This window comes from Rhinolophus ferrumequinum, chromosome 10, assembly GCF_004115265.2.
Source record: "Rhinolophus ferrumequinum isolate MPI-CBG mRhiFer1 chromosome 10, mRhiFer1_v1.p, whole genome shotgun sequence".
NCBI classification, from domain to species: domain Eukaryota; kingdom Metazoa; phylum Chordata; class Mammalia; order Chiroptera; family Rhinolophidae; genus Rhinolophus; species Rhinolophus ferrumequinum.
Genome location: NC_046293.1, coordinates 85,617,527 through 85,634,596, shown reverse-complemented (window position 1 = coordinate 85,634,596; position 17,070 = coordinate 85,617,527). Strand labels below are relative to the sequence as shown.

At 40.8% G+C, this 17,070-nt stretch overlaps 1 protein-coding gene across 3 annotated transcripts in view; it reads left to right on the top strand.

The window, feature by feature from the left end:
• Positions 1-17,070, top strand: part of TMCC3 (transmembrane and coiled-coil domain family 3) — a 240,689-nt gene that overhangs the window by 161,563 nt on the left and 62,056 nt on the right. The window contains exon 1 of one of the 3 annotated variants that reach the window (XM_033117782.1): positions 16,811-17,038. The exons of the other annotated variants lie outside the window; for them this stretch is intronic. Within the exon in view, the coding sequence (XP_032973673.1) occupies positions 16,961-17,038 (78 nt within the window). The 5' untranslated portion in view covers positions 16,811-16,960. Of the gene's footprint in view, positions 1-16,810; positions 17,039-17,070 lie in introns of those variants that run through there. 3 annotated transcript variants of the gene reach the window in all.

Below are 17,070 nucleotides of genomic sequence, written 5' to 3'. Positions count from 1 at the left end.
CTCAGTTCACTGGTTTCCCGTTTCTCCCATGTCTCTGTTCCTCTCCCTGTACTCTTGCTTTCTGCCCGTTTATCACTAGTCCCTGCACGTGTTTTGCACACAGGGGTGTCATATTGAGAACTGTAGCTGCTCAGAAGGAGAAGAGACTGGATGTTTTGCAGGAGCTGTTAAAGACATTTAATGGTTCGTCATTACCTCTCTAGTTATCTCTTTTGATGAAATTCTTTACATAACTCCATCTCTATGTGAAATGAAGAGTTTAAGAAAGTACCTAATCAAAATGAATAGTTTTCAACAAAGGAAATCAGGGTTTTATGTTCCCAGGGCCATGGGAGTTCTCCATAGGTTGAGAGATCCCTTCTCTTTCACTTCCCAGCTGCTGTCTCTCCTTGCCTCACAGCACAGCTGCTTACACTTATTTGCCAAATTAATCATCACATACATGGTATTATGGGCTGAGTTGTGTCCCCCTAAAATTCATATGTTGAAGCCCTAACCCCCTGAGCCTCAGAATATGACTGTATTTGGAGATAGGGTCTTTAACAAGATTATTAAGTTAAAATGAGGCCAGCCTGACTGGTGTCCTTATAAGAAGGGGCAGTTGAAACACACAGAGATACCAGGGTTGTGTGTGTACAGAGAGGTGACCATGTGAAAAGGCAAAGCAGCAAGGGGGCTGCCATCTGCAAGCCAAGGAGAGAGAGGCCCCAGGAAACCAGTTCTGCTGTCACTTTGATCTTGGACTTCCAGCCTCCAGAACTGTAAGAAAATAAATTTCTGTTATTTAAGTCACCCAGTCTGTGGCATTTTGTCATGTCAGCTCTATACACTAATACAAATGATCATAACATGACCACATCCGTGTTATGAGATCACCGCAGGATCAAACAGGCGAATCCAAGATATGAGAGCTAGAAAACACGGTGAAACAAATCTCAAGCAGGAAATTGACTAGCTTGAGAGAGAATCTGGGACATATGTGATCTGTAACATGTGTGAAAGGTCCTTTTTCTTTCAAAGCCCAGTTTGGGGGTTTTGTCCTCTCTCCAAGTCGGGGTGGGGTGGGGTGGTGGGAAATGCTACCACAGGCTCCAAACTACAGAAGTGTAAGCAAACCCTGCAACATCCAGAGAGAGCTATCTCCTTGCTGAGGCTCTGACTGGTGCATGGGGCGACCCTGAGGGTAACCAGCTTAGTTCTAGGTGAATGAGGATGAAACAGCTTTGCCTCAGTTAACGACAGCCCAGACGGAGGAGTCAGAAGTGCTGTGTACAAGTGCACTGCAGCACTCAGTGTTCAGCTGGATTTTGGTTTCTGCTCTGCTCTGTGGAGTCAGCTTCAAAGAAGTCTTTAGAAGTACTTGCATTGTAACTGCGTCCCTGCATTTACTTATTGCCCTGCACCTCAGTTCTAAAGGTTTGACTTTCATAAAGCCACAGTGAGTTCTGGCTTGATTCAATACATTAAAGAAGAAAAATATGTGTTTTATGTACCCTGTTGTATGGGCATCTGTAAAATAAGTCCTTAAAAACCATCATTTCTATTCCGTTTGATTTCCATTGGGTAGGAACAATATATTAACAATGTATAATTCATATATTGCATAGTCCACTTGGAAATCTCAATGAATCTTCAATAATAGCAAATGAGGTAATTTTCTGAGATGAATTGCACCTAAATATTTTATTTTGGTGTGAGATAGGGATCTACTGCAGTTTTACTTTTTTCCAGGTGAACTACCAATGTTTCCTTTTCCCATTGATTTATAATGCTGCCTGCATCATAACTTATGCTTCCAAATATGCATGGGTCTATCGCTGAGTTTTCTCTTCATTGGTATATAAGCTTGTTCCTAGTCATGTTAACTGACTTGATATCGGGTAAGGAAAGCTCATCTTGCCTGCCCCCACTCACCGTATATTTTTCTTCAACGTTATATATTTTCCTCTACTGAATTTTAAAATACACTTTCAAGTTTAGGGAAAACCCTTTTTGATTGTGTTCTGTTTCATTTATCAACTGATTTAGAGAGAATTGACAACTGGTTGATACTGCATCTTTCACTCCAGGGGCATGGGATACTTTAGGATTAGTTTTGGGCTTTCTTTTATAGAACAATGAATTTAAAAAAACAAACACAAGTCTATACTATATTCAAATCCCCAAACACTTATGGAAGGATTTTCATTGCAAGAACCATGCTAGGCACTGATGTATTTTTTTTATCTGTAATTTTATTTCATTTTTAAATAATTTTTTATTTTTCAATTACAGTTGACATACCATATTATATTAGTATCGGGTGTACAACATAGTGATTAGGCATTTATATAACTATATGACTATATAAATATTACTCATCTGACACCCTACATAGTCATTACAATATTATTGACTATATTCCCTGTGATGTACTTTACATCCTCATGACTGTTTTTATAACTGGCAATTTGCACATCTGAATCCCTTCCCTTTTTTCACCCGTTTTCCCCAATCCCCCTCCCATCTGAAAACCATCAAAATGTTCTCTGTCTATGAGTTTGTTTCTGTTTTGTTTCTTCATTTATTTTGTTTTTTATATGCTACATGTAAGTGAAATCATACAGTATTTGTCTTTCTCTGTCTGACTTACTTCACTTAGTATAATATCTTCTAGGTCCATCCATGTTTTCACAAATGGCAAGATTTCACACTTTTTATGGCTATTATTCCGTTGTATATGTGCACCACATCTTCTTTATCCATTCATCTATTGATGGACACTTAGGCTGCTTCCATATCTTGGTTATTGTAAATAATGCTGTAATGAACATAGGGGTGCATGTGTCTTTTTGAATTAGTGTTTTGGGTATCTTCAGATAAATGCCCAGAAGTGGGATTGCTGGGTCCTTCTTTGTCTCTTGTTATAGCCTTTGTTTTAAAGTTTGCTTTGTCTGATATAAGTATTGCTACTCCAGATTTTTTGTTTGTTTGTTTCCATGTACATGAAATACATTTTTCTATTCCTTCACTTTCTGTCAGTGTGGGTCTTTCCATCTGAAGTGGGTCTCTTGTATGCAGCATGTGTAAGGATTTTGTTTTCTTATCCGTTCAGCCACCCTATGTCTTCTGATTGGAACATTTACTTCATTTACGTTTAAAGTAATTGTTGATAGATACGTAGTTATTGCCATTTTATTATTTATATATTTGATTTGACTTTTTTTTTTGTCTTAAATAAGTCCCTGAAACAGCCTTGTGATACTGGTTTGGTGGAGATGAACTCCTTTAGCTTTTTCTTGTCTGGGAAACTCTTTCTCTGTCCTTCAATTCTAAATGATAGCTTTGCCGGGTAGAGTAGTCTTGGTTGTAGTTCCTTGCTTTTCATCACTTTGAATATTTCCTGCCAATTTCTTCTGGCCTGCAAAGTCTCTGTTGAGAAATCAGCTGACAGTCTTATGGGATCTCCCTTGTAAGTAACAAATTGCTTTTGTCTTGCTGCTTTTAAGATTCTTTCTCTGTCTTTAACCTTTGGCATTTTAATTATGATGTGTCTTGGTGTGGGCCTCTTTGGGTTCACCTTGTTTGGGACTTTCTGCACTTCCTGGACTCATATAGCTATTTCCTTTGCCAGGTTAGGGAAGTTTTCAGTCATGATTTCTTCAAATAGGTTTTTCAATCCTTTGCATTCTCTCTTATTCTGGTACCCCTATGATACAGATGTTGATACACTTGATGTTGTCCCAGAGGCCCCTTAAACTATCTTCAATTTTTATTTTATGTTATTATTTTAGTTATTTACTTATTTATTTATTTCGCTGTTCTGAAGGTGTTTTCTGCTACCTTGTCTTCCAAATCACTGATTCAGTCCTCTGCATCATTTAATCTACTGTTGAGCCCCTCTAATGTATTCTTCTTTTCTGACTGATTTTTTTGTTTGTTTGTTTTCTATCTCTATTTTTGTATTTCCTATCTCTTTGTTGAAGTTCTCACTGAGTTCATCTATTCTTCTTCTAAGTTCATGGAGCATCCCTATAACCAATGTTTTGAGCTCTGAATCTGGGAGATTGCTTTTCTCCATTTTGTTTTACTTTACTTTTCTTTTCTGGAATTTTGTTCTTTTCTTTCATTTGGGACATGTTTCTTTGTCTCCTCATATTGGCTGCCTTCTTGTGTTTGTTTCTATGTATTAAGTAGGTCTGCTATGTCTCCTGGTCTTGGTAGTGTGTCCTTACGTAGTAGGTGTCCTGTGGGGCTCAGTGGTGCAGTCTCCCTGGTTACCTCAACCGGGTGCTCAAGGGGTTGTGTATGGCTCCTGTTGTAGTTGAGCCTTGATTGCTGTTGACATATCACTGGGAGGGATTGACACTTAGGCTATTGGTTGTGAGTAAGTGGAGGGGCTGTTGTGCAGGGACTGACCCCATGGAGCAGGATTCACTTTAGTGGGACTCTGGTGCCTGACTAGTCTGCCCTTTGGATGTGTCATTTGTGGAAGTGGCTGGTGGTGCTCAGGTGTGGTCTGAAGCTGGCCACCAGGGGTCTTGGTTCTGGGGCCTCTTAGTAGGAGCTCTGGTGCAGATCCAAGTCTGCTGCTGCCTGTGCCCAGTCCAGGGCCACCTGGTATGAAGTACAAAGTGATCTGTAGATGGTTGCCATTAGTGCCAGGCTTAGGGCTGCTTAGTAAGAGGCACGGGTCATGCTGAGGCCAGATGCTGTTTATTTGGGGTTTGTGAACCTTTGAGAGATTTTTAGGAAAGTCTGCAGCATGAGCCAAGACAAACCATTTTTATGGAAAAGCCACTGGAAGTGGCTTGGGTGTACCTGAAAGTTGGGTTGGGTGGGGTTTCAGGGAATCTCCAGGGCAGTGTGTTAGCCAGGCTGATGGAGACTCAGACTTGGTGCTGCTTGTGCCTGTAGCTGGGACAGGGGAGGGCTCAACAAAGGACAATGGTGCCTGCTCACACTTCTGTCTGGGAGAAAACTGCCCCTCCAGCCCTCAACCTGAAGCTAGACAATTCAGTTCCTCCCCGTATGTCCCTGGCACCTTTTGAGCTGCTGCTGCAATGCTGGGGCTCAGAGTAAGTGAGTCCATCAGCAAGTGAGTCCATCAGCAAGTAAGTCCATTCGTAGGCCCTTTAAGAGGAGGGCCTGAGACTCTAGCCACCCTCCGTCTTACTCAGCCATAATCCCCTCTGGTTTTCACAGCCAGAAGTTGTGAGGTCTTCTCTTCTTCTCACTGGAACCCTGGGCTGGGGAGTCTGGAGTGGCGCTGGGACCACTTACTCCTCAAGGCGTAACTCTACAGTGCAGATACCCCTACCAATTTTTAACCACCACATGTGGATGTGGAACCAACCTGTTCCACATCTCCACCCCTCCTACCAGTCTCGAGGTGGCTTCTTTTGTATGTCCTTAGTTGTCGGACCTCTGTTCAGCTAGGCTTCAGGTGGTTCTCAATGATGGTTGTTCCATAGTTTAGTTGTAAATTTGATGTGGTCATGGGAGGAGGTGATCACAGCATTTACCTACTACACCATCTTGATTGGACTCTGATGGATTTTTAAAATGAGCAAGTTAGTCCTCTATTTCAAAAACATCACATCTAACAGAGAAGGGTATGATAGACATATACACAATTGATTTAATATAAATTAGACTGTCATAAATACTATGATAAAATTATACATAACATGCTGCTAGGGAAGGAAGATTAATTTTGACTTGAGAGATCACTTGGGGGAAAGAGCTATGTGCAATATGAGTATTAGTATATTTACATAATGTTTGTCTCAGATTTTCTAGACTGAAATGTAGAGAATACTTGTCAGCCTCTGTGTTTTCATATTTTGGCAACTAAATAAAAGTGGGCTTTATGTTGTTTATGTTGTCATGTAGTCATTATAAAATATATTGAGATATTTTGCATTTTTTTTGTGCTAAGTCTTTCAAATGTAATTTAATTAAAATGAAATAAAATTAAGACTTTAGTTCCTCAGTTTTACTACGCACATTTCAGGTGCTCATTGGCCACATGTAGCTGGTCTCTATCGGACAATGCAGTTTTAGACAATCATTTATTACACAATTTTTATATCTAAAGGAAGGAAAACATTTAAAACATAGTAATTTTAATAGGTGTCTCTGGGCTGGATTTTATGAATAATATATATTCTAATCGATAATGTAATCAATTGTATCTAAAACATTCTGATATTTTTGGATTGAAGCAAATGCCATTCCCTTTGTAAAAGGATCAGATGGAAGTCATCAAGAAAGAGGAAGCCTCATCTCAGTGGAGTGTTGCCTAGGGAATAGTTTTGCACTTATGAGTGTCAGAAAGCCACAGTAAAATATAAAGAATTTCTGCTTCTTTGGGTGGAGCAGAAATTCCAACTTCAACTTTATAAGCTGTTTTGTTTCTTCTCAGATCTTTTATTTATTTGTTTTTTCCTCTTATTACCTCCAAGAGTCCCTTTACAAAGTTGAAAAGAATATTGTCGTTCTTAACTGCAAATGACCAAATTCACTAATATTCTGAAAAGCCTACCTGTTACATTCCTGGTAACTTCTGATAATTCCTGTAGATATGTGTGTTAAATGCTTGCTCATGCATGTGAGCAGGTATGCCTGCCTGCTGGGTACCTGTATACCACCATGATATTATATCAGATACTTTATATCTTGTGCCTAGGATAGCAGTATTCTTCTTTTGTGAAAGGCATTCCTTCAATGGAATGTCAGAAATATTAACTAGGAGTGCATCAGCCACAGCTAATCTGGGAAGAAGCAATGAGAACTAATAGAACTACAGAATACCTTTCAAAACTGTCAGCTGGGAAAATGAGTACTTCTAAATACTTGCAGGAAATTTGACCTTTACTTCCCAAATGACATGAGATGGATTTCTGGGAATCTTGAAGCACAAAACTGAAAATCTAGAAGTGCTTGGAAATGGTTTTTCAAAAACAAAAGATTAACAAGGAGCCTTCAGAGGATAAAATCATAATGGTGTACTTTTGAATTTCAAAAGCCCTGTTTGTTTTCTTTCTTCAAGGGAAGCACAGGAAGCAAGAGGTTTGTCTTGGGGTCATTAGGAATGCTGGATGTTCTTTAAACTGTGTGGGAGAAGCAGGGAAAGGTCAGGCAGGGGTGGGAGCAAGTCAAGTTCATATGAGTTAAATATTATGCACGGTGAAGTGCAACAGTGGACTTTCCTGCACTGAGGTTCTTTCCCATTAATATTCTCAGTAGTGCCACATAGGCCTTTGGCTAAGAGTCAGTTATTTAATGGTTGCAATTATTCCCATTCTACAGGTGAAGAAACTGAAGTCTATAAAGGTTACATAAATTGTCCAAGAATATACACCTAGTAAATGAGCTTTTGAGTCAGATAAGCCTGGAATTAGACTCCACTGTTGTCATTTGTTAGCTGGGTACCCTTGGTCAAATTACTGAATATTCAGAGACCCTATTGCTACTCAGTAAAATGGGAAAATAATAGCACCTACCATCATGGAGGCAGGGGCAGGTAAGAGGTATGGCATAACTGGGAGTTGATATATTTAAAGTTCTGGTGCAGACGAAGTAGGCTAAATAAATAATAACTATTGTCATTTTCTGACTCTGTACAGAGTACTATAGAGATGTTGTAGGAACACACAAAGAAATGGAGAAAGACTTTTTTCTTACTCTTCAGTAGCAAAATATTTCAGAGCTTCTGTTGACTATTTTGCCCTGGATGTTTGAGGTGTGGGATGAGGCAGGAAGTATCAACATTTGTGATAACTTCATACCAGACATTTTGTTAGGGTCTGTCAGTCAATATTAGGTCTGGCTACATATAACAGAAAAACCTCACTGTATACAATGAGTTAAAATAATGGGAAACAGGCTTTGGTTAGCATTTTCATGCAGAACATTTGGTTTTCAGCTACAGATGACTATGTTCATTGGGAAATAACTGTACTACAGTTTATCCACTCTGTTGTTGATGACAATTGGGTTGTTTCCAGATGGGGACCATTACCACTATGAATATTCTTGTATGTGTGTCCTGATTGGCTCGTGTCCTTTAAGGCATAAACTGAGGAGTGGAGAGGCTGGGTCGTAGTGAACGAGTAGCTTCAACTTTATGAGATAATTAGTGCCAAATCGTGCTTCAGAGGGGTTGTACCTGTTTATGTGCCCACCTCCTCATGTCCTCAGCTTATGAATGAGAGAACTGAGGCTTTGTAGCTAGTGGGTAGCAACACCAAGCTTTGGATCCAGGCAGTCTGTCTCCAATATACGATCCTGCCCCTCGGTTGGTAACAGTACAAGATTGTTTATGTGAGTGATATAAGCAACAGATACTATCAGAATTCAGGGAAGGAAGAGGTGACTGTGAACTGGAGAGGACAAGAAAGGCTTCAACAAACAGCATCCTGTCTTTTGATCGGACTGTGACTTGAGTTCTTTTCACACATCACATCCTATTCCTCTGGCAGTTTCATCTCCCACCAACCATCCTGATCTTGCAAAGTGAATTGATAAAATGCAAAGTAAAGTCATAGACAGTGTGCTCCTCAAGTGTTAGCTAGCTCATCCTTCAGATTCAGTATGTGCTTAATAGAGAGAATCCTCCTGGGCTGGCCATGCATAGAATGGAGACAGCTAGACATCTCCAGAGAACGGCTTCCTCTGTGGTCCAGTGAAGTCGGAACCCTCAGCATCGCAACTCCAGTTAGAGACTTAACCGAGTGGAACACTGCACCTAGTGCAAAGTAAGGCATTTCCGTCTGCGTTTGTTTTCTGTCATCGTTGTGGACTTCTGGGAAACTGCAATAGCAGACAGCCAAGACTCATACGCAGTAATCAGACAGTGAAACTCTTTCCTAGCAAATGGTAGGGTCAAGAGGTTAGAAATAACAAAGCACTCATGTTGTAATCTCTGTGTACCTCGAGTCGAAACAAAGACTCGAGCCAACATGGGAACCCCACAACAGAAGGAAACACGAATTTGTGGAATTCTCCATTCAATGCAGAGAGTGTAAATTGTGAGTTTACTTACAATGTAAATTTTTCATGAACAACTCAGCATGTATTGGGTCATTTTGAAGCTGAACCAAATCTGTGAACTTGAGCATACTCCTCCGACCAAATCAGGACTTAATTGTCAGTCATTTAAAAACCTTATAGAATCACTGCTTTTTGTCAGGCGCTATGCTCCACACTGGTGGACCATCATGTTCTGCCCTTGACCGTCATGTTCTTCCTGGTTGAGCTCAGCTTCAGACCCACTGCCCTCTGGGGACAGAGTCTCACGGAGCTGGTCACGTTAATGAACTCAACCTTTGCCCCTTCGTTTCTACAGCTGGTCCCCTTCTCAGGTGGAGTAAGGAGCCAGAACCTGGAAGAATGCTGTTCTTGGGACAGCTTCTTCAGAGAAAAGTCCCTACACCACCCACTCCTACTTACTGTTGTGTTACCCTCCCCCCAAAAAAAGACCCCAAAGTTTTTCCTGTAAAAATTACAACTGCACCTAAAATTTGAAATACATTTTTAATTGAAAATTTTAATTTTGAGATTATTATAGTCACGTGCAGTTATAAGGAAAGATACAGAGAGATCTGTGTCCCCTTTATCTGGTTTCCCCAGATGTAACATCTTGCAAAACTGTAGTACAAAGATCATATTAACATTGACCCAATCCACAATCTTATTCAGGTTTCCCAGTTTTGTTTGTAGTTGTGTATGTATGTGTGTGTGTGTGTGTGTGTGTGTGTGTGTGTGTTTCGTTCCCTGCAGTTTCATCACACGAGCAGGCCCTACCCACCACTGCAGTTAAGACACAAAAGAGTTCCCCCAGCACAGGACCCCTGGTGCTGCCCTTTATAATCACACCCACCGCCCTCTTGCAACCCCCTTTTCTCCCCACCCAGTCACCCCTGGCAACCGCCAATCTCCTCTCAATTCCTGTAATTTTGTAATTTCAAGAATGCTACAGAAATGTATTCATACAGTATATAACCTTGGGAGATTAGCTGTTTTCACACAGCGTGATTCCCTGGACATTCACCCAAGTTGTTGTGTATCAGTAGTTTGCTCCTTTTTCTTGTTAAGTAGTACTGTATCATACCGATGTCCCAGTTTGTTTAACTATTCACCTGCTGAAAGACATCTGGACTGTTTCCAGTTTGGGGCTTTTATGAATAAAGCTGCTATGAACATTTGTGTAAAGGTTTTTATGTGAACATATGTTTTCTTTTCCCTAGGAGAAATGTCTCAGAGTGCAATTTCTGGGTCACACGGTATTTGCACATTTCATTTTATAGGAAAATGCCAAACTGTTTTCCAGAGACTGTACCATTTTACCCTTCTGCCAGCAGTGTATCCACCCGTGTATGAATCATCTAGCTTTCCCGTATCCTTACCAGCATTTAGTGCCATCACTGTTTTTTATTTTTACCTTTCTGAGAGGTGCGTAGTAATATCTCATTGTGGTTTTAACTTACATTTCCCTAATGACTAATGATGTTGAACATCTTTTCGTATGTTTATTTGCCATCTATATATTTTCTTTTATTTTTTTAATTTTTTGGGGGGGGCAATATTGGGGAACAGTGTGTTTTTAAAGGACGCATCAGCTCCAAGTCAAGTCGTTGTTTTCAATCTAGTTGTGGAGGGTACAGCTCATTGGCCAATGTGGGAATCGAACCGGCGACCTTGGTGTTATGAGCACTGAGCTCTAACCAACTGAGCCAACCAGCCGCCATATATATTTTCTTCAATGAAATGTCTCTTCATGTTTTTTGGCCCATTTTTTTGTTGGATTGTCTATTTTTCAAATTTTGAGTTTTGAGAATTCTCTATATATTCTAGATACTAATCCAACTAATTTGTTGGATATGCGGTTTGCAAATATTTTCTCTCCATGTGTATTTTGTCTTTTCATCCTTTTAACAGATCTTCCACAAAGCAAGCAAAGGTTTTTCATTTTGAGGTAAAATACATTTTTGTACTTATTAATGTAACCTCAAGTCTTCAGGAGGACAAATGTTAGAGACAAGTTTCTGGAACACTTGAAGGTGCCTAGTAGAATCCTTTTTAAAATTCATTGTTTTTGAGAAATCAATAACATGCAATTGTTCAGTTTGCTGCAAAGGACTATTAGAAGGCAAATTCACTAGCCTGCAGAGTTTAAGTCTTTCTACTTTCCTGCTTTTTTATCAAAGTCTTACCAAGTGGAAGTTTTGGGCCAGAAGATTGCTAAAACTAAATCAGTGGCAGTGATTGTTTTCTTACAGTCATGTAGAACATGCTATGTGAGAAATTAAATATGAATGTTAAGAGCGATCATTTCCAGTTGGCTGGAAACCAGGTGGTTAAAATTAGAGATTCCTATTTGCATCAGGCCTGGAAGCTTCTGATCCTCAATATAAACAAATAAACAAAAAGCAAATAAATAAAAATGTGATCAGCATGCATTCACCACAGGTATAGTTGAATACATTTTTTAAATCCAATTTATTCTTTCCTTTACTCTCTCTGCCCTTAAATCCTCAGGAAAAAAAAAAAGCTTACTGTACTTTTTGTCTTACAAATCTTTCCCGCAGAGGGAACACTTTCCTATACTATTAAAATGGAACATGAAAGGAAATACATTTTCCTTTACTTTGTAAGAGGCTTACATTTTCCTCTTTAAAATTGGACTCTATATCTATTTCCTTCTCCCTGCTATAATGATATGGTAAGCCTGAAACCCCTATGGAGGTCAAGTTCATAGGGAGACTACTTCCTTCCTTTATCCTACCACTGAACCAAAGACAGAACTGTCTTTGCAAATGTAGCAGCTTTATTTGTGACTGTCTGTCTCCAGGTCTATTTGGGATGTTCCCTCCGGACTGGACCATGTCTTATCCAGTTTTATATCCCCAGCACCAAGAATGGAACCCATCACACCAACGGCGCTCAATAAATGATTGGGGAATTCAGTAACTGGTCGGTATCTGAGAATCAGTAACATTCATCATTCAGCAAATATTTATCCTTATGTATTATTCATTTCAACCCCTTGAGGACAAAAGCTACCTTTTGCTTTTGTCTGACTCATGTTTTAAACCCCAGTGCTTGGAAAATAAGTAGACATTTAATGAATGTTGAATTCTTCCATTCATTCAGCAAATAGGTATTGAATACATACTACATTAGGAACCATCAAGAATATACAAACTTATATTTGTATAAGGAAAGGCATAGTCCTTTCCTTCAGGTAACCCACAACCTCGTGGGGGTAGGGGAACACATACATTATCACATAAAATATTTAAATACATGATAAGATATTGTGACTTTTGTGTTCAAATAAGAAGTACAGAGTATAATTAGTCTAACAGTCTACAGGAAGTCATCTGACATGGACTGACTAAGGAAGGCTCTCCAGCTAGTGCCCTGAGAAAACTCTGTGACCCACTAGAGTCCTCTGCTTCTCTTCTCTGTTCATCCTGTCTGCCGTTCTTGCCTTCGCTTGAAATGCCACCTTTCTCTATGTCTTCTTTCTACCCATAGCCAGCACTGAATGTTGTGTTAGTCAGGGCTCTTGAAACTGGCTTAAGCAAAAAGAGGAGTGCGTTTCTTCATAGAACTGCCAGCAGTTTTTCCCATCCCTGTGTGCATCCACCACTCCTGTCATCAAGTGGTGGGTGCTATTTCTCCTTCCTTTGACTCGGGGCGGACTTCTGACTTGTTTTCACCAATAGAAGGTGTCAAAAGAGACTAGTTGCCTCCTTTAGCCTACCACTGAACCAAAGTGGTATTCCAGGCCAGTTCTAGGCTAGGTCTTAGGAGGTTTGGCAGCTTTTGTGTTTGTTCTCTTGGAAACCAGTCACCACATGAAGAAGTCCAGCTGCCCTGATGGACAGGGGAGACCTGGAAGATAAAATAAAATACAAAAATATTTCATTTTTAAATATATAAACATCTATAAATAGAAGCAGAGACTTAGCCAGCCCCAGGTATTCCAGCCACCCCTGTTCCTGTAGGTGCTAACATATGAGTGAAGCCATCTTGGATGCTCCAGCCCCAGCCATGTCACATAGAATAGAGAAAAGCCCCTTCAGAGGAATGCTCGAATTGCACAATCATGAGCAAGTGAATGGTTGTGGTTCCAAGCCAATACATTTTAGGGTAATTTGTCATGCAGCAACAGATAATGGAGAAACCTAGATCTAGTACTCTAGTAACTCAGCAACGTGTCTTTCTCCTTGCAAGGCTCTGCTTTCCTTGAAGGCTGTCTTTGTATAGTGGCAGGGATGTCCGCCACAGCAGCAGGCTTACATTCTACCAGCTTAGCAGTGCCCACTAAAAGGGCACAGCTCTTTCCCAGTAGTTCCAGCAAGTCTCAGGGGTGACGGATTGGCTGTGACTGGGTCATATGCCTAACGCTGCACAAGTTACAGCGACTCCAACTGGCCAAGGCCGGATCACATGGAGCCAGAGCCAGGGTGAGCATGGTCTGCCTCACTGAAACCACATGGATTGAGGGTGGAGGTAGCAAAGGTCCCAAAAGAAAATCCGGGCTCTGTGAAATTCGTTACTGTAAAATTGTGAGTTTGTTTTCATTATTTTTTGTAGAGAGAGGATTTTGGAGGTATCGTCGGAGGCACAGACAGTTCTTACAATGACAGGAGAAATTTTTTCTCCCCCCTCCCACCCCCCCACCCAGGGACTGACAAAACCCTAGGCATCGCCTCCAAAGGAAGGGTCTATTATCTCCTTGGGTCCTACTTCCCCGTAGGAGAGCCAAATGGTGATCAGCACTGCTTATTTTCTGTCTTTTCTGGGGCGCTTGCTCTTGTGCTATTTAATTTGTGTTTTTAAAAACATTATTTTGTACGAGTGCCCAGTAGAGCAGTAGCTTAGGAAATAAATCTAAATGATCTAAAAAAGAACATCCTCTGTTAATTGAAATTTCAGTGGGACTAATAAAGTTTGTATTCATCCTTTTCTTTGAGAGTAAGCATTTCCAGCATGGACTTCTTCTAAGAAATGCCAAGACAGGAATAGAAATGGAAAGTAGCTGCCTGTGGCATGCTAACCAAAGCCCCACCGTGGTTTGTCAGGGACATCACTTAGGTCTGACCTCTCTAAATTCATGCACACACAGAGTTACACATAGACACACCTCACTAATATACTTCAGATAGCCCTAAGTAGCTGGAAAAAAAAAATTAGTTATCAGGCAAATGAGGGGGGAAACCCAGAGATAGACTCGCATGGATTTTCAGAATGGATCTTTGTAAAATTAAATTGACATAATGACTTAACAACAGGCTGCCTTGCCTTTATATTAAGCTTTATACTTGTAAGAGTACTATTATGTTTATTTATTTGATTGGGGGGTACCTACCCCCACTGATGATTTAAATTCCAAGATTAATTATGACATCATCACATCCGTCCCTTGACTCTTTGTTGCCTTTAAATTGTAAAATTATTATGAAATACTATATGTGAATAAATACACAGGCAGTGTACCAATAGTCATCATTAAATAGAGCATTATTTATAATCTTGTACCCCTCTCCTATTGAATCCTTCTTCATCCCCCCACGAGGGATAAATACTGTCCTGAAATTTGTGTTTATCATACTTTTGCTTTTCTTAATATTTACTATACATCTTTGTTCTCCTAAAAAGAAAATCATTTACTCTTCATATTTTTTAACTTTACATGAATAGAATCTTACTACATGTAATTTTATGTGGCTGGCTTATTTTGTTTCTCAGCATTGTTCGTGAAATTCATCCATATTGATTGTTTTTAGCTCGAGTTCTGTTTGTGGTTTATCTTTTCAACCTTATTATTACTTCTTTTCATAAGTAGAAGTTTTAAATTTTTAATCTAATTGTATCTTTATGGCTTTTTGTGGCTTGAGATCATAATGACACTCCCCCATTTTCTTCTGCCAGTTTTAAAAGTTGTGTTGGTTTTTTCCCCATTTAGGTCTTTATCTGGTATTGATTTTTGTGTATGCTGTGAGGTAGGGATCTTTTTTTTTTTCCCCAAGTGAAAAGGCTGAGCATGTTATTCCACTCCTTTGCTTAAAAATTTCCAAACCTTCCAACCTTCATTAGAATTAAAGTCAAAATTCTTGAAATGGCCTGAATGGCCCTCTATGATCCAGCCCTCTGAAATGTCTCTGACTTTATCTCCTACTTTCCAAGGAATGATGGTCTCCTTGCTCTTCCTCAAACACTCTCAAAATGTACCTACTCCAGGGCCTTTGAACTTGATATTCTTCTGTCTGAAATTGTCAGATATCTACATCACTGGCTCCCTTACTTTTCAGGTTTCTGCTCAAATGTCACCTTATCATGGAGGCCTTCTCTGGCCACCCTAGCTAAAAATCTCTCACACACACCCACATACTTCAGTCTCTCTTCTCTGCTATGGAAGAACTTACCTGAAAAACTCTCTGTGCCTGATATAATCGTGTCATATAAGTTTACCCTCTTTATTTAAAATATATTTTTACATTTTGAATAGTTAATATATGCACACAATTCAAACGTTCAAGTTTAAAAAGTACAGTGAAAAGTTAATCTCTCTCCTATCCCTTCCTTTTAGCTGCCTAGTTCCCTTTTTCTGCCGTTAGTTTCTTGTCTATTTCCCTAGTTTCTTGCTTATCCTCCCAGAAATACGTCATGCATATATAAGCACATACATATATATGGTTTTTACATAAATGGTGGAAGACCATATAAATTATTCTGCATGGTGCTTTTTTCAATCAGTGCTTCACACAGCTATCAGATATACGTATCTTAAATTTCCATCCTGATATTGTCATTTCCCTGTCCAGAAACCTCCAGCAGTTGCCTAGTACCCACAGAGTAAGGCTGAACTTCATAGTCTTGAAAGTACAGCCCTGCACCACGTGGTCTCCACCTACATTTTCCATCAGGGTTTTCGGTTCCTAAAGATACTCCCTAAACTGATAACTGAAGGTTTTTCCAAATGTCCCTTTGTTTTTATGCTCGGTACTTTTCTTCGGCCTGCACTGCGCGTGCCCCCAGCCCTTTGAAGGGGAGGAGCACCATATAGAACAGCACCTCCTTCCTTTTGGGCTGGTCACTGCACTTAACTCCTCTCTGGAGCCATTGCACTTCCAGAATTTCAGCTTAATCTCACATGAGTACAGCCTACACAACCAGACCTGGCGTTCTGTTGGCTTAGGAGCATATGTAATTATTCACCAATCAGTCCTTTCTCTTCTAGACTCCAAATTTCTTGTGAGCAGGGAATATTCACTGGAAATAGGGACTACAAAAATGAAAAGGTATGTCGACTTGTAAGTACCTTCCAACATGAAGGTAAGCCAGCCCTGCAAAATTAAAATACACAGCAGCATAGATCTTTGTTTCAGTGCAAGTGTGTTCTATGCTCGGTGGGATCAAAAGAAAAACATGGGCTTAAAAAGAAACATCTCTGATCCCTGCCCCAGGATCAGGCACATGGTAGATGCACACACAGTAGGTGCACGTTGACTAAAAGAATAACATGAAAGGAAGCATGTAAGGCAAGCCTCAACATCTTGCCAAAAATCCATCTTTATCATAAGTATACAAATAAGTCAACAAATAGTGTAGGTGTCACTTATCTTTTGAAGAGAAAAGAGGGCGATGTGGGAGGGGATGGAATCAAGTTTCAGCAAGAGAGGGAGGTGGAGAAATCGCACCTGGAGAAGGGTCTTGGGGCCTCCGCGGGGCGCGCAGGGGGAGGCGGGGAGAAGTGGACGGGGAGGAGTCTCTCTGGTCCCCGCCCAGCCTCCCCTCCGCCCCGCGGCGGCGGCGGCGCAGGGCGGCCACGCGGCTGTCGGTACCAGCTGCAGTAGTCCGCGCCTCCCGCTCCGCCGCGGCTGCCGGGGCGACCCGGACACGGCCGGCAGCTCGCGGCGCTGCGGCCGCGGGAGACGGGAAAGTTCCCGGCGCGAGCGCCGAGATGCCGGGCAGCGACACGGCGCTCACCGTGGACCGGACCTACTCCGACCCGGGCCGGCACCAGCGCTGCAAGAGCCGGGTGAGCGGCGCGGGCAGGGTGGCGGTGGGGGC